At 40.6% G+C, this 25735-nt stretch overlaps 1 protein-coding gene across 1 annotated transcript; it reads left to right on the top strand.

Annotated features, from left to right (window-relative positions):
* The first annotated feature begins 3572 nt into the window (after positions 1-3572).
* Positions 3573-6370, top strand: LOC149844278 (putative galacturonosyltransferase-like 7). The gene has a single exon (XM_090002116.1). It carries the CDS (start codon positions 3861-3863, stop codon positions 5094-5096), a length of 1236 nt encoding a protein of 411 aa, XP_089858242.1. The 5' UTR covers positions 3573-3860; the 3' UTR covers positions 5097-6370.
* Positions 6371-25735: the final 19365 nt, after the last annotated feature.

Raw genomic sequence — 25735 nt, 5'->3', positions numbered from 1 at the left:
GATGCATACGTAGAATCACATATACATCAATACGGACAAGATTATTAAGACCAGAATTTGACAGAAAATAGCATCAAAAGAGAGAGAGAACAAGTTGAGAGCAAGACTCGGCTTCTTAACAATAATAACGTTAAGAGGTTGCCACCGACGGTGCAGCAAACCACGTCATTTTCATGGAATGCACGTTTCCATGCGATACTAAACCCTAGCTTTGTTATTATTCGTCCTAAAAAAATAGGCTTTATTATTAAAAAAAAGCTTGGTACCTTCATCTTTATTTCACCCCCACAGGGTTTCGCTTTTCAGTTTTCACCTCCTTAACGTACAAGGCAAGAAAAGCTTCACAAAATCTCTCCCAAAGGTTCCCCTTCCTATTAAAGATGAGAATAAAGCAGAGAGAGAGAGAGAGAGAGAGAGTATTGTGCTGACTTTTTTTGTTAGGTAACGGTAGAATCTTTCAAAAATTATAGTTATAAACTGCTAGATGTGTTTTATCATTGTTTATTCAATGCATTCAATAAAAAACATGTTTCTGATTAAGCTTCTTTACGTGCTGATAGGAACAGATAGTCACTTCCTCTTGGGACGTTGCAGTTTCGTATAGTTGTATAACTGGTAGGGGTCTGCCTAACCCAGCTTGCCTTTCAAAAACAAAAGTGTGTATTTTCAAGAGGTAAACAAAATCAATGGTTGATATTGTACAAAAATTAGATGACAAAGTATTCACATTTTTATATCAAATCAATTTAAAACAAAGTTTTTTCTTTGAAAAAAAGCTTGAACACATCTAACTATTCAGATCTAGCATAAAACAGGTAAAAATATGATTTTTGGAAGATCCTGAGGTGATTTAACTAATGAAAATAGTAAATAGAAACCTGGCAGACACTATCCCAAGGTTAGCCTTTTGCTTTTGCTAGGCTAAGTGAAAACACCATAGCAGTAAACCCCTCTGTCTACCAGCTAGTTTCAGCCATTATTCAAGGGATGCCCTCGGCGGGTTTCAAACTGGTGACGTCTTGTCAACTTGGTTACGTACACAAGTCACCCCAACTAGATGTATGTAAATAAAGAGTATACCGTAGCACAAACTTAAAGGTGGTTCAATACCACAACCTTTGGTATGGATGTAAACAAGATTAATGCTCACAATATCACGAGTCTTACACGTTCAAAAGTACTTCGAATCATATGGATAATTTATTCGTTTAGTGGAGATTATGTTTTAGTGGAGAAAAGTGGTAGTTGCTAACCACTTTTCTAGCTAATTACTATGCTAACCGGGTTTTGAAAGTTTTTTTTGCTATGAATTACTTAAATATGACCATACATATGTGCTTGTCAATCTCCTAGGAAAGGATACTTGGATCATGTTTTTCATAAATATTTTTTTATGAAAACATGATTTTTTAAGTTTTGAATATTTAAAAAATTCTTAGATTGTCAATTATTTAAACCTTATAAAAATCTACATGCTTATCAAAATCAGATGATCCAAGAGTCGGTTCTTATAAAATCAAACATGTAGAACACATCGAAAGCCTGGTTAGCATGGCTGTTAGCAGCTACCGCCTTCTCTCTCTCTCTCTCTCTCTCTCTCTATATATATATATATATATATATATAAGTGGTAGCTGCCTACCACTTTTTAAGCTTACCACCAGCCTACCATCAGTCAATAGGTGTTTTCAGGTTATTTTTCTCAAATCTGACCTTCCGGATGTGTTTGGCATTGTCGATTTGGTAGAAAACAACACTTGGATAAAATTTTTTGATAAAAAATGACTTTTTAAGCATTAATTATTTTTAAAATTATATACCATTGATTTTAAAATCTGAATCACTAGAATATGAGAACTAATGTGTGAACCACGATTTTCATAGATTTTTTGTTCTTTTCTCTTGAATCTAACCGCACAAATGTAATGTATAAAGGACCCGCTCTTGAATCATTCAATTTTGATGCATAAAAGAAATTTTTTTAAGGCTTTAAAATCAATGGATCATAATCTTCATAAATATTCAAGCATTCAAAAATCACATTTTTTCATAAAAAAATACACTATCCAATGGTTGATTATTGCAAATTCACCATGCCAAGCACATCCACATGGTTGGATTTGCAAAAAAAAAAAGTTTTAAAATGCCCATATTTCTAGTTCTCATATTTCAGTTCTCATATTCTAGTCGCTCTTTAAATCTTATAAAAACCTACCTGCGTGTTGGATTCGGATGATCCAAGAGTCGATTCCTATAAAATGAAGCATATAGATCACATCTGCATAGCCAGATTTTAGAAAAAATAAAAAAAACTCTTTCAAAGCTTGATAAGCTTTTCAGTCAGAATCTCAACAATAATGTCTTTGTTATCTTTTCCAGTCGAATTCAGCTAATGATTTTTTTTTTCTTTTTCTTTTCCTACAATTCATCCCATTCTTTGGTCAGGTCTAATGCAGCCCATAATACTGGATATCCAATCGGTTAGAATTAGGGCTTGATCCAATCCAGCTGACAGCATGCCTAACCTACCTCTTCGGACAGTCTAAAAGGTGTTTGGTGCTTTTTTTTTATAAACATACATGTCCAGAAATTCAGGATTAAGCTGGGAAAAGAATGGGATATCCCAGTTGATCCGGATTTTATGGATAAGTGTATCACCAACCTTGAAATTTAAATTCCTCTCACCACCAATTACTACCAATCAAAGTTATATTTTGAGAAATAAAAACATTGCATTCATGTCTCGTGCTGTTGTTATACATTGCGCTGTTATAACCCGGAAAAAAAATCCGTTATAGTGGCGTTATTTTACTTTGAAGGTGTGTGTACGGCATCTGCCTGATAGAAGAGAAAACGTTCGGCCACGGGGATGTCCTTATCGTTCATCTGTAAGATGCACGGTTCTGTTAGGTCGTGAGAACGTTGACGGACACGTCAACACGCCCTAGATTCGTACGCCGTCCGTCCTGGTGATCAACGGCTGACGGAAAGGGATGCGAAAACAGGACGTGCAGCTCATTCTGCCAAACGGTGATTTATGGAAACGCCAGACTGCTATCCAAAACGAGCTAAATGCAAAAATATAACGAAAATAAATAAAATAAATAAAGAACCGGTTTTTCACATTCACTTTTAACAGAGGTCTCTATTTTTATCTTAATTACATTAAAGCCATTGATGTAAAAAATAGTGATAGACACAGGGAAGGGTAGTGTCAATATTTAATGGAACGGAAAGGGCATTAAGTTCATCTCGGACGGCTCAGAAACACGTATCAGTCTCTGTCCGTCCCCCTCTTTAATGGGCGCCAGCCTGGCCCCTGGTAGGAGCTGCTCTACGCGTACGAAAGTACGTATGTCTATAATTATACGTATACAGTTCAGAAAGATTCCTCACGAGATTTTTCGGCACTCGCCAGGAGAGTCCACCTCACCGTATCCGGCCAAGCGTATAGATCTCTGGTCCTCCATCTCCGACACGTGTACGTCCCATCAAGACCCCCGACCCCTCGCGTCGCGTACGTGTGCGTACATCAGAAGCGAAATAAATAAATAAATAAATAAATCGAATAAAATAAAGGAGAAAAATCCCTGGAGAGTTTAACGTGGATTTCCATGGCGGAAAAGGCTAAATTTTTTCCTCCCTCTATCTTTGTTCCCAACCAAACGGTACAGTGAAGAGGAAGAGGAAGAAGGGTGGGATAAAACGACGGCCGTTGATTGGACTCTCATTCTGCATCACCACCGTCGATGGGCGTCGTTCTGAACCTGCCAATGCCGGAGTTGGTGATTCGTTCCTGGGGAGCGGAGGGGGAGAGGTTCTGCGTCTGATTTCGGGAGAGGCGAAATCTCGGCCGTTAGATGAAAATCTGGGGGGTGTACAGAGACCAGAGGCTGGCGGACATCAAGGGAACGCTGATCATCCTCCACCTCCTCATCAGCCTAAGGTACATCGGCGGCGGGGCGAAGGCTCACCGGAAAACTCGCCGGAAAATGTTGTGGTTCGTGAAGCTCTCCGGATTCGCCTCGGCGGCCATGGTGATGATCATCGTCTCGCCCTCGCTGCAATCATTCCCCCCCGCGGAGGCGTTTCGCGAGGGCTACCTCCGGCTCCCGTCGCAGATCCCTCCCGCCGGAGCGACGCCGAGCCGGTTTTCCTTCCGAACGGTGCCGGCGTTCCGCAATGTCGGAGAATGCGAGGGTCCGGACGGCGACGGGAAGAACGTCTGCGACCCGTCCCTCGTCCACATCGCCATCACGCTTGACTCCGAGTACCTCCGCGGGTCTATGGCCGCCTTGCACTCCGTTCTGCAGCACTCCATCTGCCCGGAAAACGTCTTCTTCCACTTCCTCGTCGCCGAGCCGGCCTCCGATCTCGAGCTCCTTGTCAACTCTACCTTCCCCTTCCTGAAATTCAAGCTCTACTACTTCGATCCCGATCTCGTCCGGGGGCTCATCTCGACGTCCGTCCGGTCGGCGCTCGAGCAGCCGCTCAACTACGCCCGGAACTATCTCGGCGATCTCCTGGAGCCCTGCGTCCGGCGGGTAATCTACCTCGACTCGGACATCATCGTCGTCGACGACATCGCGAAGCTGTGGGGGATCGGGCTCGGATCGAAGACCGTCGGCGCGCCAGAATACTGCCACGCTAACTTCACCAAGTACTTCACCCCCGGATTCTGGGGTGACGCCCGGCTTTCCGGCACGTTCCGGGGTAGGAACCCGTGCTACTTCAACACGGGGGTGATGGTCATCGACCTGCAGCGGTGGAGGCGGTTCCGATACACCCGGCGGATCGAGCGGTGGATGGAGATCCAGAAGGTCCGGCGGATCTACGAGCTCGGCTCGCTCCCGCCCTTCCTCCTCGTCTTCGCCGGAAAGGTCGAGCCGATCGACCACCGGTGGAACCAGCACGGCCTCGGCGGAGACAACGTCCGGGGGAGCTGCCGGGACCTCCACCCGGGTCCGGTGAGCCTCCTCCATTGGAGCGGAAGTGGCAAGCCGTGGCTCCGGCTCGACTCGAACCGCCCGTGCCCTCTCGACTCGCTCTGGGCTCCCTACGACCTCTTCGGCTCATCGTCCTCCTCCTCATCATAGGACGAATTACGAAAACCTTCCTCTTGCCGTCGGCGATGACGTCAGTTCCCGGCGACGGATCGCCGGAAAAAGGAAGCTGTTCGTGGTCTGTTCTCTGTTCCTCATTTTCCATTTTCTTTTGTTAATCGCTGTTATTGATTTTCGTTGCGTTTTTTTTTCTTTTTCCTTATTTTTGTTTGGTTTTCATTTTTCTCTTGTATTTTAATATTGTCAAATTTGTCATGACGATTTACAGTTAAATTCGTTTCTGCAAATAATCAAAAAGAAAAATTCATATTCTTCTTCTCCTTCTTTCTTCCCTTTCCCTCGTGTATTCATTAAGCTAGCCAAATTTTTTTTTTTTTTTTTCTTTTTTAATTTTCTACTCTGTTTATTATCTCTGTGAGATGATGAGTGTGATTTTGTAAGTCAAAGCGCCCTACACGGTGGGCCCCGCGTTCACAACTCCCCAACTTCCAGATCATCCGATGTGGGAGTTTCTTTTATTTTCCCCTCTTTTATTTTCTATTTTCTCTCTCTAGACATATTAAAATATAGCAAATTGTTGGATTCTGGATTTTCTTGTTGGAATTTCCAGATTGGTGCCTCGTGAGATGGCATTAGTTTGGGGGTGAGGACGACCATTCACCAGCCAGGTGGCAGTACAGCTTGGCACAAATAATTCAAGGTGGGAGTTTACAGATTTGGCTGCTTTTCCTAGGGAAGAAGGCTTCTTTGTAAACGTAAGGGGGAAGGGAATATGACAATGATTTGTGGGAAAGCAAGCGATGGGTCTCAAATGCCAATTCACAAGAGATGATGATATGGTAGCATGTGGAAAGAAAGGAAAACCAATCATTGTTGTGATTTTTCCTCGAGTTTTTCTTGGGGTGGTGTCTTTTTTTTTTTAGGGTTTAAGTGGTTACTGATCTGAGGTTTGGAGTGTGTAATTTGTGCTTATCATTAGGCTTTGTATTAATAGCAAGTTTTTCTTTTTTTACTTTTAGAGAAGTCTAGGTCAGCCCGGCGGGTTGGTTGGTGTTGGAGGGTCGGCCTAGCAGGGCTAGGCCCAAGTTCGGGTTCGTTGGGCTGGGACTAGTCCAGATGGGGGAAGGCTCATCAAGCTTCATCATCTCGGTTGTTTGATGAGTTATGAGAGCCAACTAGAGTTGTCACTCTCCTACGAGTCCACATCATTTGGTTAAAATCTCGTGACCCTATTGCTCTCTCTCTCTCTCGTACTGAGACATCTACTAAATGAATCCCTTCCTATAAAAAGCAACATCTACTCCAAACCGGTAGCCTCAATGGGGGTTGGCATAGTGTGGTGGGGGTCTTGACTGTTAGACGGGCAGTCAAGGATCGATTCTCATGGGGGTTGGCATAGTGTGGTGGGGGTCTTGACTGTTAGACGGGCAGTCAAGGATCGATTCTCATGGGGGTCGCTCCTCTGAGGAAGCCAACACGTAGCATAGGCTCCGGGGGGGCGGTGACAGTCTTTTGCATTATAGCTAAAGTGTAAGACGACTCTTTGGGGACGAGGGGTGTGCTGTGATTTTCACCCACTTGAAGAAGTGATCATAGATTGGCAGGCATTGCCTGACGGGGCTGAATCTCTTGCTTTGGGGTGTTCTCCATTCTTCATGGGAAAGAAATTCTACAAACCGTCCTTTAGTTCATGTTTGGTTTAGTAGAAACTGACGCTTGGATCTTGTTTGGTTGACATGTAAACCCATTTTATGGGGGTTGAAAACTAGCAAAAACAGCCTACAAGGTATCAAATTTTAAACTTTCAAAAATCTTATTTTTACCTAAAATGTAGATTTTAAAAAAATGCAATTTTTTTTTTAACATGAGAAAGATATTTTTGTGATGAGAGAGAATCGTTTACGACAAAGGCTTAATGATGCTCCAGTTAGAAGGATGGAGAAATGGGAAAATATATTAGTTAAAAGAGGTCGGGATAGGCCTAGAAAGACTTGGATGGAGATGATAGGAAAGGATATGAATGCTTTGAACCTCACCTGAGAACATGACATTGGATAGAAATGATTGGAGGAGAAGGATTCATGTGGAAGACCCGGAATGATTTTCTTTTTTGGTTCATATCTCCGACCCCAATTGTTTTGGGATGAAGGCGTAGTTGTTGTTGTTGATAAAGATATTTTTGATATCAAGTGCATTTTCATGGAGGGGAAAGTTTTTCATTTCTAGGAAGTAATTTTTCATAGCCCCAAGAGGTGTTGGCACATTGGGGTGAGGCCTTCTGTTAGACGGGCAGTCAAGGTTTGATTCTCATAGCTGTCACCCCTCTGCCCAAGCCAATGCTTAGCATAAACCCCGGGGCAGGGGTCTTGGGTGCGACCACGTCTTGGTGTTGGGGTGTGGCTATAAATTAAAAAATAAAAAGAAACTTCTCATAAAGTTTTAGAAGCGCCAAAGTTGGCTTAATTATGATTTTGACATTAATTAAAAGCTGGTCCCTCAACCACTCACCAACATGGGCCGTGCACCCTAAGTAGTCCTATGGTATATGGGACTTGTGGAGGACACCGCCTATACTGGATGCCTCAGCAGTTGTGGGCCATTGTTGAATTGTTTGTATGTGTTTGATCTGAAAGTTGTCCTCCTTGATTAATTGCTGGGTCCGGGGAGGACCACAATTCCCAGCTTAGGTCATGTCTTGTATTCCTCTAACTTTTGCCATGAAACCGTGGTTTTGGAATTAGTCCCTTTGGTGAAAAAGAAAAATATCTAGTTTCCCCTCAAACTGCACTTGGTAACTTGCAATGCAAAATTTATCTCCCCTGTAAGGCCAAGAGAAAAAATGAGGCTCACATTGGCAAGCTTTTTCTGTTGGTAAAAACTGTGGGTTCCCCCTGTCTAATAGAAAGCTCACCCAACCTCCACCTTGTGACAAGAGATGCTTCCAGTAGGTTTCGAACGTGGTCATCACCCTTAATCAGAAACAACTACTCAACTATTTAAATCATACATGATTTATGAATGAAAACTATGATTAAAATGTTATACAACTATTTAAAAATACTGACAAAGGCAACTATTTGAATCACACATGATTTTATGAAAACTATGATTAAAATGTTATAAAGTATTTAAAAATACTGACAAACATGTAGATGACACTCAGTTTTTGCAGCATTCCATGTTTTGGCCAAGACCAAAAAAATATGAAAAACATGGCAAATTCATGACTCGCAATGTTACAAATATTGTTAATTGATATTTTTCTTGATGATTTTACTTTTTGTCACCTGAATTTTTTTCTGCCGATACGATACGACACTTATCAGTCGAACATTGGCCAGGAGGTGCATGGTGACTAGGACTTTTGGTGGCTCAAGACATGTGGGCACGTTCTTTCTTTGCATTATTGCTACTAGCACATCTAATTTGACTCAACAAATGAGACTTCTTTTATAGCCCCCCAACTAAGAATATTAGAACTTGGCCTCATGTCATGTGTGACCTCAAGTTTGTGTCTCTAAAGATTTGGTCATGTTTGGTATCATAAAATAAATGTTCACAAGTTTATGATGACAATATTTCTAGTAATTCATGATCTTGATCATGAAATGTTGGTATCATATACTGTTTTGGACGACAAGGAACTGGCCTAAAAACAGAGGTTGCTTAATGCCCCCCTCCTTCCTAGGTAGTAATTAAAGTGTTTTTGAATGACCTAGACTGCAAAGAGCACCAATCATGCAAGCCATTAGTATGATCCTACCTGCAATTGATCCTGCGTAAGATGGGTTGGAGTCATATATGAAAAAAGATCAGGCCTACCAACCGGAGCTCCGGTTATTTGGTAGGAGCTGCTAGTGCACGTCGCCATGTGCCGTGAGTTTAAAACTCAATGGTATGTTGTGTAACTAGTGAGGATCTGCCTAACCCACCCCAGCTTGCCTATAAAAAAAGATCAAGTGAAATGTGATTGCACACTTTTAGTGTGCCGCTGCATCTGATCACCCTCTATCTTGAAGATCGGGCAGTTGTGGATCCAAAGAAATGATATACTTGGGCAACCGGGAATATGAAAGTTCATGAACTTGATCATGTTTCGGGTGATACCCCAATTGCCCTTTTTAAGTCTTAAAGTGATGCCCAAGGAAATAGGTCATTACCAAAGTTGTGAATGTTCATGCATTACATCATGTGCTTGCATGCTTTACATGCTGCCTTGTGTGGTGCAAAGCATGTTCTCAATTAGGGTACCTTGCATGTGCAATGTCTCGCAGCTATCGAATGTGGATTGTATAAAACGATAAGTAACATTAGCAATGTCACCCACCAACCACAACCACAATCACTAACATCTGCTCTTTCTGCTCATGTTAAAAATAGGAGGCGAGGGTTAGTGGTTGTGGTTGATGGATGCATGATAATCTTTGAATTTTAACTCGTCAAAAATAAACTATTACACGAGGCATGTGCTTGTATATCTTAAATGAGCTCAAAACATTCAGCCCAGCTAGATCAGTACAGGGGTCCCCCAAGATTATTTTTTAATATTTATTTAATATTTTTAACACGTGTCATGTTTTGATTGATAGTTAATATTTTTTAACCGATTAAAAATTGATTCACTTGAGTATGGGTATCGGCTGATTCACCTGAATATTTGGAAAACAGATACAAGGCCTAGGCCTATACCAACAACATTGATGATGACCACAAAGCAGACTGACATGCAGAAGCAATGCGACTGTAGTAACTTCAGGTCCATAGCAAAATCATGTCTTATGCACATGAGCATGTGCATGCAAGCAAACACACATACACTACGCATGCTGCTTGGTGTTCCTCTACTTGGTTAGGTTGGTCATAAATTTGATCCAGTTGGTTCCTTCAATGCAAGTTTGTCAAGGTGATGCAATCCAAGGTTGTCAAACCATCATAATCGTTTGGCCAACGATTCAGGTGCATCCGTCGATATTGATTCTCAAATGAATCCGCCAACTTTTAACCAGCTGACGACAAATGCTGTACAGATATTAGAAAACTAATTTTCTAACACTTTTTAATTTATTTGAAAAAACCGAATTGGACCAGTTGGGAATCAATTTTTTACCAATATGATGCGAATTGGCCATTTCGCAATGATACTAACAACATTGATGCAATCAGTTGAAGTGTGCTCAACTAAGCGTGCATCTAACACACATGCAATGCAACCAATGAGGGCTAATATGATAAAACTATTGGATTAAACTGGCTTAGTCCCGACGTGTCACTTTTTTAATCTTTCCCTAAGACTTAAATATCCTATGTGATAGACTCTCGTGTGCAGAGATACACTTATAGGAAAGATCATCTTAAAGTGAGTTAGATATGTTTTGGGACAAGATCCCTTACCTTTAATGATTTTACAATAATATGCCTTGTATTAAGATGAAACTCTATCATTTTCATATGACTATTGGAGTCAATGTAAATTGAACTCTTAATACTGTTCTGGGTTTTGTAGAACGAGGTCGTGCAAGTGTTTAGAGGTATACCAGGCTTTCAAGACTATCTGGGTATCGTCAAATGAGGTCAAGCTAATTTGGGATCAGATATTTGTATGCTTGGCTGCTAGAGGTCCTTTCTTATCTAAAAAATGTAAACTTTAAATGACTTTGTGATACTTTGTCCCTATGTATATAGGTTAAGACTCTTTTAACATGCTCCCACATGATTTTTATAAAAATGCATCATTAGGAATGGTTAGAGAAAACAAAGAAAGAGAGTTTGATAAAGACTTCCTTATTCTTGTCAACATGAATAACATGCTCTTGCAACGAAGATGATAGATTAGACTCTGAGAAAAAAAATATTTTTAGATTTTTTTGTCTTTTCTTATTTTTTTAGGATTTTTGCAATATTTAATTTTTTGGGGGATTTTGAGAACTTTTTATTTTTTAAGATATTTGGTTTTTCAAAAGACATTTTTCTTTTAAAAGCTAATCTACAGAATCAAGGTTTTGATGTATTACCTGAAGCCATGGGATGATGACACACGTAAGATGTCCTTATCCCTCCATACAATTGTGATTCTGCCATGACTAACAGTACATTGAAGACCTGTGATCGAGGCTGCTCAAACTTGAAGAATGTTCGGTCTTTGGTCCACTTGGGATTACCTCTATATCCATTCTTATTCACCTTCTTTGGAGAGACTTTTTAGTTGTCTGCATTCTGCCTCTAACTATCATTTTCTTGGCCTTTTGCCCCGTGGCCGGCACTGTGTGGACCTAACCTTTAGATGGGTATGACTTCTTATATATGCTGTTGTCTTTGTTGTTCTTCAAGAACCCATCATATACTCATCTTTTGATGCTTCCCTCTAAGGTGATAGCCTTCTTAATGAGTTCAATATAGATTTCAACCTAAGCCATGCTAATCAGGTTCCTTAAAGGTTGGTAGAAGTTGTTCATGACTATAATCAGAGTATCATAAACTCTTGGAGAACTAGTTAATTAATCTCCTATCGTTGTTTCGATATTTGGCTACACTTCTCATAAATAGGGTTTCATTTTTCATTCAATTTAAAAAACTTGAGGGTGTATCATCATTATCAACACATCCCTCAGGCAAGAAGTCCTCTAGGGAGCACACTTTCTGATCCGTATCTATGTATTTCATTTTATTACTAAGGTTTCAGACCATGTCCTCTAGAGACTTTATTTTCTTTTCTGTTTTTGAGGATATGGTGTGGACTGAGTAAGTCAACTAGGGTCTATAAATTTTTCTCTCCAAGTCAAACACCTGAGACTCATTGTACTGACTGTAATCATTTTTAAAATCTGGCTCTTGGGCTCTTCTAGCTTCTCTGTCAACCCGTGCCTTTTCATATTATGATTTTTAGGATTTTTTAGCTCTTCTTTCAGCTCGTGCCGGCTCTGGTTCAAGCCTCTCTTAAATCTCTTTTATTTTTTCCTCCTTTATCTCTATGTTATGTCTGGCTTGTGCTAATACATCATTTTATTTTGACTGAGCTTTAAAATGTGAGGTCTTAAGGGTTTGTCTCTTGGTTGACTCACCTGTGCTAAAGTTGTCTGTCTCATAACCCACATGAAGACTTTTACAAGACTGGTGAGGGTGTGTCTGATTGGACTAAACTTTGAAATATGAGTTCTTTGATATTTGTTTATTGGTAGACTCATTCATGGTAGAATTACTAATCACGTAATCTCCATGAGAGACTTTACGAGATCAATAAGGGTACCAACGTGAGCTGAACTCAGGAAACATTAGGGTCATTCTCCTTCTTACGGTTATCCATAAGCTCATAAGTGTGGATCCTTTATTCATGATCTTTATTGAATATGATGTTTGACATCACATACGTGGAATTCTCCAGATGTGATTCATCTGTGATTGATTGAATTTGGAGTTTTTAGATTTTAGATCGAGTATTTATTATACCAAAAGCAATTGGGTCACATAGGCCCAAGCAGGTAAGGAGATTTTCAAAAACTGATGGGTACCTTAATTTTTAGGCTCTTTTTTGTCTGTCAACCTTCGCTCAAGTACAATGATTTTTTGATTGACTTCGAGACAAAGTGCAAGCAAGGCTTAAGTAGGCTTGTTCTTTAGACCAGCACTTAGGCATGAGATTTTCAGATTTTTTTATTATCCAAACTATAGGGGCTATCCTTATTTATAAGAATTTTGCATGAGATATTGATTCTATTTTTTTTTTAGCTTTAGGAAGATAAGAATAGGCTTTTGTGTGATTTTTATCCAAATGACATATATAGATGAAGTTTCTAGAGGTTTTTTACGGATTGGATAATAGAATTTCAGATTTTCACGCTTAAATTGGGTCGTACTTTATATTTGTTATGATATGATAACTTGTTTTGGCCATAACTTTTTGTTCAAATACTAGATTGAAACACTCTTTGATGCGTTGAAAAGCTAGCATCTTCAACTTTAATTCATCTTTTAACTAAAAAATTAAATTTAATCATTTTGATAGCAAAAAGTGCATTCAAAGTGGTCTCTATATGAAAAATAGGATTTTCATTGAACAAATTATATTATTTTTGTCATAACTTTTTAGTCCGATGTCGTATTGACCTGATTTTTAGCTTGTTAAAAAGCTAGTTTAATTGATATTTTAAACAAAAGTCTAAAAGATGATATTTTGGAGTCCAAAATTTTAAGCTAGATGAACTTTATAATGATCTCATCAAGATTGAGGTGTTTTCGTATTCATATATGAATAATTGATATATATATATATATATCTTGATTTTTAACTTTATTGTGGGGCATACTTAGCGTGTGACCAGATCCCAACCTCTGCTGGATCTGAAGGAGGTTTGATTAAGAATTTGGGTCAGACCCATAAGGTGCAAAACCGGCCACACGAAACAAATCTGCTGACTCAGTCTGATTGAGGCCTGTACTTACAACATTGATGCAAAGTATTAAAAGAAAAAAATGTTATTTTACATGATACAGACTGGATCTGGTTTATGTAATCATCCTAAGGCGCTACTACGGTTGTTTCAATGATAATTAGGGGTGGCAATTTCTGACACGACCCGCCAACCCGCCTCTTAGGCGGGTTCGGGTTGGGCTTAAGCCAACCCGTTTAATAAACGGGTCGACCCGTGTAACCCGTTTATTAAACAGGTCGGGTTCGGGTTGGGTGTATGCCAACCCGCCAACCCGGCTGACCCGTTTAATAAACGGGTTAGGCGGGTGGGTCAACCCGCCAACCCGTCTGCCCGACCCGTCAACCCGCAAACCCGTCTGCCCGACCCGTCAACCCGCCAACCCGACCCATCAACCCGACCCGCCAACTTGCCTACCCGCCAACCTGACCCGTGAACCTGAAAACCCGTTTACCCGACCCAACCCATTTATTAAATGGGTTGGCGGGTCGTGTCGGGTTACCCGTTTATTAAACAGGTCGGGTTCGTGTTTGCCACAGCCGACCCGTTTAATAAACGGGTCGGGTTCGGGTTGAGGTATGCTGACACGCCAACCCGCCAACCCGACCCGATTGCCACCCCTAATGATAATTATGGTCAGACCTGTCGGATCCAAGTTTGGATCCACCGAATCCAATGAAAGTCTGACCCGTTGACACACACCTACCATGTGGGTCCTTACCGATTGATTAGGGTGACGATTGCACCTGAAGGCGATAAGTGTCTTTTTGGCTTCTGTCTGCACGCCTGTCTAAATGATGTTTGAGTTAAGACAGGACACCAACCCAGAAGGCATCAAACTCATTAATCAACAATAAAAATCTAGTGTATGGCTGTCGAGGGGTCGGGTACCTGTCCCATTCACATTTCTCAGATCCGACCACCGAATTTATAGGCATGTTCCAGTTCGGATCAGCTATCAGATATCCCATACCCGTCCAGATTTAAATTGCAGATCATCCCATACCCGGTATTATCTAACAACAGACCGGGTCAAGGTTTGGTGTTGGGTCTTTACTTGGTTTTGTTTATTACTTTAGAGCATAGTTATAAAAAATGACTTAGAGACAAATATAAAAAGGATATAAAACCCACATGCAAATTTGTTATAAAAAAAACTTATAATTTACTAATATGAAAATGTAGAAATTGAAGAGAAAGCAAGTGAAAAGTGACAAGAAGAGAAAGAAAAACTTTAAGAAAGCCAAAGAAAATCAATTTGAGAAACAAAGAAGAAGCAAACTTCTAGTAAAAAAAAAATCAAGTTTCTCATATTTTGAAAATGGGTTTCTCAAAGTTTCTTTTCATTTTAAAAAAAGCTAAGAGTTTTCGGATTCCAAATTAAGCTTCTGGCAATTATGTTTTAGACCAACAATACAAGCAAATAAGCCATTTATAGCTGAAAAGCTTTCAGCAGTTAGACAAGCTAGACTGTGGGTGGAGTTAGAATCTCAGCATATATGCTTTCCTTAAAAGAAAAAATGCATGCATCTTAGCATTCATGAGTGAACGGGTCCGACATCCACCCCCCAACGTCAAAACAGAAATATGCTTTAATCGGGTCCGGTACCCAAGGGCTAATGCACACTCGGACTCGACTCTGGTCGTGTCGGGTTACCCGTTTATTAAACGGGCCGGGTTCGTGTTTGCCACAACCGACCCGTTTAATAAACGGGTCGGGTTTGGGTTGAGGTATGCTGACCCGCCAACCCGACACCATTTCCACCCCTACTTAGGACATGTAATGCACGGATCTTGGTCTGGGGCTCTCCCTTGGGCCAGAGATTCATGTATAAACCCGCCAACCCGCTTCTTACGCGGGTTCGGGTTTGGCTTAAACGGGTTTGTGTCGCAAATGGGTCGACCCACCTAACCCATTTATTAAACGGGTCGGGTTCGTGTTAGGGGTATGCCAACCCGCCAACCTGGCTGACCCGTTTAATAAATGGGTTAGGCGGGCGGGTTAACCCGTTTACCCGAACCCGACCACCCGCAACCCGTATATATTTAATTATCTAACCCTATAACCCTAAAGTGTAAAGACTTCCCTTCCTTCCTACCCAACCGCAACCGACAGAAACCTCTCGTCTGAGTCCTCTCCACCTCGTTGCCATCACGATTCACCGCATAGGCGCACGCCGCACACCACCACCCTCTTCTCTCCACCTCTACACGTCGTCGAACGTTGGTCGCCACCCTCCAATTGGTCACCCCTGACCCCGAGTATCCTCCTCTCTCTCCTTCTCTCCCTCGTTCTCTCTTTCACAAAACCCTGAACCAACCTCTGTTGGCCACCCTCTTTTGTCGACATAGGCACCTGACCTCCATCGCCAGACGCCATCCAGGCCTTAGACGCCATCCACCGACATCCCTCCATGGTTCTCCCCCTTCCTTCTCTCTTTTCTTTCCCTACGGTCGACACCAACCTTTCCCTCTTTTGCTTCCTTGTTTCAGGTATACTAGGGAACTAACAGAACCCACCAACCGGTTGGCGTTTCGCCGGTCATCGACGTAGGCAATCGTCGATGCCCTGTTCCCCTTCCATCCGCCTTAATCCCGATCCCTCTTCTCTATTTTGATTCAGGTTTCACTAAACCCTAAACCCGACCCGACATGTTTATTAAACGGGTTAGGCGGGTCGTGTCGGGTTACCCGTTTAATAAATGGGTCGGGTTCGTGTTTGCCATAGCCGACCCGTTTAATAAATGAGTCGGGTTCGTGTTGAGGTATGCTGACCCGCCAACCCGTCGACACGACCCTCCAACCCGACCCGATTGCCACCCCTAATGGCAACGAGGTGGAGAGGACTCAGACGAGAGGTCTTCGACGGCTGCGGCGGGGTAGGAAGGAAGTGAAGTCTTTACACTTTAGGTTTAGGGTTAGGGTTAGATAATTAAATATATATGGGTTCCGGGTGGTCGGGTTCGGGTAAACGGGTTGACCCGCCCGCCTAACCCGTTTATTAAACGGGTCAGTCGGGTTGGCATACCCCTAACACGAACCGACCCGTTTAATAAACGGGTTAGGCAGGTCGACCCGTTTATGACACGAACCTGTTTAAGCCAAACCCGAACCCGCCTAAGAAGCGGGTTGGCGGGTCGTGTCAGAAATTTCCACCCCTACTTGTCTAGTAGGAGCAGCTAGTGCACGTCACCTTCTGTTGGGACAAATATCGTGACATTTATAAAATTCTAGTTGATATATCGCGAGAAATTGCTTGAAAGTTTAAAATGGCAATTTCTTGCTAGATTTTCAAACATTGACAAATATCATGATATTTATATTTTTAAAAGATATTTTTAAATGTGTTTTATTTATATTTTATTATAAAAACTATATTTTTATAATTTATAATTTATTTTTTATTCCCAAGATTTTTCCAAAAAAATACCAGATTTATGAAATTTTTTAAAATCTCCTGAGTTTTTTGCATGTTGAGATTTTGCCGGTTTTAACTTTTGTCACTATGGTTGGGATGTTGCAGGTTCAAAACACAATGATATAGTTAATAACTGGTAGGGGTCTGCTTAACCCCAGCTTGCCTTTCAAAAAAAAAAAAAGCGATATTTTTTTGAAATATCAACTATATTGAAAATATTGTATTTTTGTGACAATATTAGGCTCTGTAAATATTGGCCTAAAATGACAACCAAGGTGGCCATGTCACCTCTCATGCATAGGGTACAAGGGCCTTCTCTCTCATTAACGCATAGATTACCCGTTTCATGGGCATTTCCTTACCATATATATATATTTTCACAACAGTTTTAGAAACAAAATTAATTTTTTTCAAACTCTAAAGATACCAAATCATGTGAACTAAATATACAATCAACACTGCAGTGAAAACTACTATACCAAGAGGACTATTTAACCCAACATCTACCCACAGAAAATCCATCCAAAATCATCTTCTTGGTACTTCTCTCTCTCTCTACAACCTCACTGCTCACACCTCGGGTAAAAGTAATCTATCAGTAAAAGTGCTTCTTAATATTTTATTTGTACATTTACATATTCTATATGTTTTATATTTTTATATGACAGTTCAGAACCTTCCATCAAACCAAGGCTGACCAAGTTTCCAGTTAATGCGGTTGTTTCTTATGTAGGGTATGAAACTACAACTGATACTATAAGAAAACAGGTCCATATTTATTGCCGGTTATATATTAAAAGTCGACGATAATTATCGGTGTATTTATATTGAAAAATCATATATATATATATGTTCAAATAGTTAAAACGGACGATAAATATTTATCGCCTACATTATTTTAAGCCAACGATAAATATAGTTGGTTATATATTAAAGTTGCTCAGCTTTTGGCTGAGCAAGGGATATCCTTTGCTCATTCAGGTTATTTTGTATATAACAGATCATCAGTATATTCGTTCCCCACTGCACATCCAAACCATCCACATTTTTGCTAGTATCTGCAGAGGTAGATCAAATCATATTCTATATTAGCGATGATCAGTTATGATCATTTTCCCATCATACACCTCACTTGGGAATAGGGCCCATGCGCATCTAGATCGAGTGAGATCCACGGTGACAATTGAATATAACAGAATATGACTTGATCAGACCGTGTCTCTGCGAAGGCAAACTCAGAAAATTAAATTTGTTTGATACATTAACCAAGGTCATCATAATCTCCAAGAGTGTCACTGCTAAATGGCAATGCTGTCAAAATTGGTTCACTAAGGGCATGTTTGATGGCTTGTCCAGGTTTGAACAAAAAGGATGGAACAGAACATTGATTAGATCTGTTCGTTCTGTAACAATTGTTCCAAGTTCAACGTTTGTTTGGATTGTACTCAGATGCTATGTTTCAAATGTCCGTTGATGATGATGTGTGGACAACTTGGTAAGTCATGGATAATGGGTCAAATTACTTTGTTTTGGATAGTATGACCTGATTCATTCACCATTTTTCATGTTTTAGCAAGTTTATTATGGTTTTTTTCTCGAATATGAATCCAATTATGAAATTATATTTAAAAATCATGATTTTTTGCCCTGAATATGGATTTAAAATTGGATTTTTGTCATGTGGATCTCGAATGAGATTTTTGCTCTGAATATGGATCTCAAATTGGATTTTTACCCTGAATATGGATCTCCAATGAGATTTTTGCTCTGAATATGGATCTCAAATTGGATTTTTACCCTGAATATGGATCTCCAATGAGATTTTTGCTCTGAATATAGATCTCAAATTGATTTTTTGCCTTGAATTTGGATCTCAAATTGAATTTTTGCCCCGAATATGGATCTCGAACTTGATATTTGCCCCGAACATAGATCTCTAATTGGATTTTGCCCCCAATATGAATTTTTGACCCAAATATGAATATCAATTTGGTTTTTTCCCCCAAATATGATTTTTCAAAAACCATTCTACATTGTGCTCATTTATCAAAAAAAGGGTGAAGAAGATTTTTACAAGGTCAACATTTTTGGATTACCTCAAAATCTTAAAAAAGGTAAAGAAGATTGAAAGAATATTTCAATTCATAACATTTGTGGACACACCCCCAAAGTTTTTGTTAGTTGTTTTATCATTTGTCTGAATGGGTTGAGTAAAATTAGCTTAAAACTATTCTAAGGGATATATCTTTTATGCACATGCATTTGTCTTTATATTTTATAGTTCAATGCATGATCTAAAAATAGAAATAGTGTGCCATCTTTTTTGTCATCATGTTCACGGAGAATTAGACATGCTGCAGTTTAGATAAACTTGGTGTTGGCAATTTAGATCATTTATTGAAAGAGCAGTATTAATGAAGATGTATGACTTGGTGAAAATATTTAATTGGTACCTTGAGACAGGATATGTCCACATAATACAAATCATCCTTATAAGTATAATTATTGCTCACGCTGCACTCTTACAAGATTGTCTCAGCACTGACCTTATGGATATCTGCAGGGCATTCGTCCTATGCCCCTTTGGAATTACACTTCTCAGCAAATCAAGGTTCCACTGTTGGCGATACCCCTGTGAAAACAAATAGACAGGGAGCGTACCTTGATTCGCCATTGATCGTGTAGGTGATTCAGCGTTCTCCTCAGCCGGTCGACGCCCACAATGAGCCCAGGCCTTATGTCGACGGTGAGCAGGACCCTTTCCGCAGCGTCCGAATGCGGAGCAGAATTTGGGCAGGGAAACAGCTACAAGTCACTCATCATCCCAATAGCCCCTAACCCCTTATTTGTAATGGGAGATTAGGCAGTTACGTGAATGTGGTCTCTCCACATTCACGTAACTCCCACCCACTATCTCCATTACTTGGCCAGTTACATGACCCACTAATGGCTGTGTCAAACCGGGTCAGACTGCGGGTTGGACCCGTAAAACCCAAAAATGTCCAACATTCTCCCACTTGACCCATTGACACCAAAAGTGTACTAAATCGAGGTGTATACCGTTATCTCGATTTAATTCTTCATGTGGGTTCACATGCCACCCTTTATCACAAGGATAAATCGTATGAGTCAAGGATATGAACACCCCTTTATGAAATGTCATATTTTCTTGTACTACACTACAATTCACCTTCAGTGCTTAGGCATGTAAAGTAATTACCTTTATGAATAGGTTGGTCTCTCACCTATTCTATTGGTCCTTTAATATTGTTATTCTGCTATTCTCTCTAACCCATATGAGAGATTCTTTATGCAAAATCAACAATAACACAAAACTTTAGAGAATCAAAACATAAACACAAATGTGATTACATAATGTATTGTCATACATCAGAAGGAATCAAAAAGACCCATCCCCTTTACATGTTGGGAATACAATCCCGGTGCTAGCCCTTTAGTAAGGGGATCCGCAGTCATTTCCTTCATCCCAATTGTATCAATACATACCAGATGATTCTCAGTCCTTTCTTTAACAACAAAATATTTTAACTCCATGTGCCGACACGATGTTGAGATCTTGTTGTTATTTGAAAAAGACACGGCTGCTTCATTATCACAAAAGATCTTTAGTGGTCTCTCAATAGAGTCCACTATACCAAGACCCATAATGAAGTTTCTTATCCAAATGGCCTGTGACGAAGTCTCGTATAGAGCAATAAATTCTGCCTCCATGGTATGAGCAGCAGTGGTAGACTGCTTTATGCTTCTCCATGAGACAACACCACCCGCTAGAAGGAAAATGTATCCAGTAGTGGATTTTCTACTGTCAATACACCCTCCTAAGTCCGCATCAGAGTATCCAACGACCTCTAGGTGGTCAGCTTTCCTGTAGATCAACATATAGTCTTTCGTTCCTTGTAAATAGCGCATGACCTTCTTCGCTGCCTTCCAGTGCGCAATGCCTGGATTTGACTGATATCTACCAAGCATTCCCACAGCAAATGCTATATCAGGTCGAGTGCAGGTCTGCGCGTACTGTAAACTCCCAACTGCTGAAGCATATAGGACAACATCCATCTGAGCCTTCATAATATCATCCTGAGGACAATCCTTCAAGCTCAATTTATCCCCTTTCACTATAGGTGCCGAACTAGGAGAACAATTCTCCATCCCATATCTTTTAAGAACCTTAAGGATATAGGATTTCTGAGATAAGCCAAGGACACCTTTAGTTCTATTACGACGGATCTCAATTCCAAGGACATAAGTAGCCTCACCCATGTCTTTCATATCGAAATGAGAGGAAAGAAAATCTTTTGTTTCATGTAAAAGACTCAAATCATCAGTTGCAAGAAGAATATCGTCAACATATAAAACCAAAATTATGAACTTACTCCCACTAGTCTTAATGTAAATACACTAATCAACAATGTTTTCAGTGAATCCAAAGTTCATTATAACCTGATTGAACTTCTTATACCACTGGCGGGAGGCTTGTTTAAGTCCATAAATTGACTTATTCAATTTGCAAACTAAGTTATTTGAGTCATCTATACTGAAACCAGGAGGTTGTTGCATGTATACCTCCTCATCCAGATCCCCATTTAGGAAGGCGGTTTTCACATCCATCTGATGCAGCTCTAAATCAAAATGAGCTACAAGGGCCATGATTATTCTTAATGAATCTTTAGTTGAGACAGGAGAAAAAGTCTCATTATAATCAATGCCCTCTATCTGTGTGAAACCTTTTGCAACAAGCCTAGCCTTGTACCTCTCCACATGACCTTTAGAGTCTGTTTTGGTTTTGTAAACCCATTTACAACCAACAGGTCTAACTCCATCAGGTCGAGGTACAAGATCCCACACTTGGTTCTTTGCCATAGAGTCAAGCTCTTCTTTCATGGCATTAATCCAATGTGTTGATCTTTCACTTTCAATGGCTTCTGCAAATGTGAAGGGATCTTCATCAATGTCTATGAAATCATTTGACTCTTGTAAATACACCACATAGTCCGGATGGATAGCAGATTTCCTAATTCTGGTGGACCTCCATACAGGTGCTACAGGTGGATCAAAATGAACCTCTGTATCCTGTTGTTGTTGTATATCCTCATCAACAACCGGATCTAGTTGGGATTGATGTTCATTGACTGTACTTTCTCTTACATTACTCGAAGGAACAATGATAGAGAAAGTCGGGTCATTATCCTTAGCAGGTGAGAAACCTGAATCCTGCATTTCCTCAAAATTAATATTTTGAGATGCATCTATCCCAACAGAACCATTTTCAAGAAATCTTGCTTTATCTGTTTCCACTATCTGTGGTGTATGAGATGGACAATAAAACCTAAAGCCTTTTGATCTTTCTGGATAACCAATGAAGAAACCACTAGTTGTCCTAGGATCAAAAGCTTTTATATGTGGGTTATACAATTTAGCTTCTGCTGGACATCCCCATATGTGCATATATGACAAAGAAGGTTTTCTACCTGTCCATAACTCATAAGGAGTCTTTTGAACAGCTTTCGTAGGAACCTTATTCAAAATATGCACTGCAGTCCTAAGAGCTTCACCCCACAAGGTTAAAGGAAGGTTTGAGTGATTCAACATCGCTCGAACCATTTCTTTAAGCGTACGGTTTCTTCTCTCAGCTACACCATTCTGATAAGCACTACCAGGCATGGTATACTGAGGTACAATGCCTTCCTCTTTTAGAAACCGTGGTAATGGACCTTCCTTTTGTCCCATCTCAGTGAAACGACCATAATATTCGCCACCTCTATCTGACCTGACAACCTTAATAACTTCACCGGTTTGTTTCTCTACTTCTTTCTTGAAGTCCTTAAAAACCTGAAAGACTTCTGATTTTTCAGATAATAAGTAGAGATACATATACCGTGAGTAATCGTCTATAAAGGTGACAAAATACTTTTCACCCGTATGACACGGTGAAAAAGGGCCGCAGACATCCGTATGCAATATTTCTAACTTTCCATTGCTGCGTTTGGCATCTTTCTTATATGTGTTAGACTGCTTAGCCTTTATGCAGTCAACACATGGCTCTATATTCGTAAAATCAAGGGATCCAAGGATTCCCTCTTTTACGAGTCTTTGGACTCTCTCTTTCGAGATATGTCCTAACCTCCGATGTCAAAGCAAATAGGATTGATCATCCTTTAGACCACGTTTATTGCCAATCATTGTGTTCTCAATGGAGTGAGATTCCTGAATTTGGAGTTTGGTTCTTAATCGATACAAACCATCACACATATATGCAGAACCTATATTCATTGAATTTTTCATAATAATAAGTTCAGATTTTTCAAATTTAAATATAAAATCAAACTTATCAAGTTTTGAAATTGAAATTAGGCTCCGACTATAAGATGAAACATAAACTGTATCGACCAAATCCAACATGAATCCCGACTCCAACACAATTCTGCAGGTCCCAACGCTCTTGACATGTGAACGCATCTTATTTCCTGAGAAGATGCTTCTTTCATGCTCTGTTAGTTCCCTTTTGTTCAGAAATGCCTGCATTTTCGAGCCACTTCTTGAACTTCAAACAGTCCACCTTCTTATGCCCTTTCTTTTTGCAGAAGAAACACTTTATAGAAGGGCCACCAAACTGGGATTTGGCTTTCGCCTGAGAGTTTGAACTCTCCCCAGTGGCTCTCTTCTGATTCTTCTTTTTGAAAGAGCTTTTCTTTGGCCTCGACCTCTGTTTATCCTTATGAGAGGCCATATGTGCACTTGGCACCCTCTCACCCTTCAACCTCTCCTCTTCCTCAACACACTTACTCAAGAGGTCATTAAAAGACCACTCATCATTATGTGTGTTGTAGAAGATTTTAAAGGGTCCATACTCAGTAGGTAACGAGGTTAAGATCAAATGGACTAAAAATGAGTCAGAGATGGCGAACTTCATGTCATTCAGTTGAGTCACAATATTCCTCATTTCCAAAATGTGCTGTCGGATGTGACTGTCACCAGCATATTTCATAGACACTAATTTGGACATAAGGGTACTGGCCCTTGCCTTATTAGAAGTGACGAATTGAGCCTCAATGGCTCCCAGAAATTTCTTCACAGTCCTACAATGAGGAATTGCACCTCGAATGTTCTTAGCCACCCGAGATTGCAAAAGCAACAGGCTAAGTCTGTTCGAGCGCTCCCACTTCTCAGAGGCAGCTTTCTGATCAGCTGTACTCTGCTCTGTAAGAGTGGGAGGTTCGTCAATTCTAAGGGCCAGATCTAAATCCATATAGCCCAAAGTGAACAACACAATTTCTTTCCAATCAGAAAAATTCGATCCGTCTAAGATAGGGATACTACTAGAACCGTCGATATGGAAGGAACCTGATAAAATGAACGAAAAATGGAAAGATGTTACTATTATTGCTCAAACGAGACTCGTGTTGAAAAGGTAAAAGTGAGACCCTTTATTTTTACCTTTTCTGAGACAAGCATAGTTGAGTCATTATCGTTTCACTTTGGTGAAAACGATAATACTCATGATTGCTCCGTCTCTTCAATTCCCAAGGAATTGACTTCAGTTGGTGAAACTAGTAGATCATGAATCCAGAGGCAATTCAGTACTGTACCTTTGGGTACGAACATGCTTCATGGGCTGAAATTCATATCTACTATCACACCCTGTGTAAATTTGGAACACAACGACCTACCTTTGGGTAGAATCGATGTTTCATAAATTCACACACAATCATAATTACGAATCTTAATACGGTTCAAAGAATCCTCAATTAACACGACTCAGATCACTTTGGTGATTGATGAATCGGTTAATCAAAATCTTTTACCGAAAAATTTATTCGTATTATGGAGCACACCCATGCACACATTTTAATGCATGTATATTCATGACCTAATATCAGTTTATACTACAACAAAAATACATAAACTAATTGTCATAAATTTAGTCATAATTCATGCTTAAAATCATCATGCATAACTTAACCAACGCTAAATACATGAATTAACATGCATAAGTCATGCATTATTCAAAATAAATACTTTACAAAGCATGAAAAATAACAAAAGCATGCTCATATGGGTAAAACCCAGGGTCCTCATGTAGGAACCGGTCTTAAAACACTCTGAACCGGTCTGAAACCGCCCCGAACCGGTCATCTAAGGGTCCGAACCGGTTCTGAACCTTATAAACCGATACATAATATGAACAAAAGTTCATAAAACCCTATAACTGTATGCCAAAATCCCTATATTTCTTTATATTTATGAAAACAGGGTCTCAGCAACCCGGAACCGGTGAAAAACTGGAAAGAATCGGTCAAAAATGGCTCCGAACCGGTTCCGGAAGGGGTCGGATCAGGTTCCTGATCCGATTCAGTCTCAATAGTGTTTGGATCCTGTTTTTTATGGATCCAACCTAGTTTCAAATGGGATCCGGGTCTGACCCAACCCATACTTAATACGGGTCGGACCCGGCCCGAACCAAAACCCAGGTTAGACCCGGTCCGAAAAAGGCCCGGGTCGGACCCGATCCAAAACAGATACCGGGTTAGACCCGGTCTAAAATGGATACCGGGTTCGACCCGGTTCAGACCGGATACCGGGTTCGACCCGGTCCATCATGGACCCGGGTTCGACCCGGTTCAGACCGGATACCGGGTTCGACCCGGTCCATCATGGACCCGGGTTCGACCCGGTTCAGACCGGATACCGGGTTCGACCCGGTCCATCATGGACCCGGGTACGACCCGGTTCAGACCGGATACCGGGTTCGACCCGATCCAACATGGACCCAGGTATGACCCGGTCCTATATGGACCCGGGTATGACCCGGT

This window comes from Nuphar pumila, chromosome 3, assembly GCF_984573655.1.
Source record: "Nuphar pumila chromosome 3, dmNupPumi1.hap1.1, whole genome shotgun sequence".
NCBI lineage: Eukaryota > Viridiplantae > Streptophyta > Magnoliopsida > Nymphaeales > Nymphaeaceae > Nuphar > Nuphar pumila.
This window is presented reverse-complemented; position numbering and strand designations above follow the sequence as displayed.

What these genes read in the sequence shown, in the direction of transcription:
- LOC149844278 (XM_090002116.1), top strand. Translation starts at nt 3,861, where the DNA reads ATGAAAATCTGGGGGGTGTACAGAGACCAGAGGCTGGCGGACATCAAG.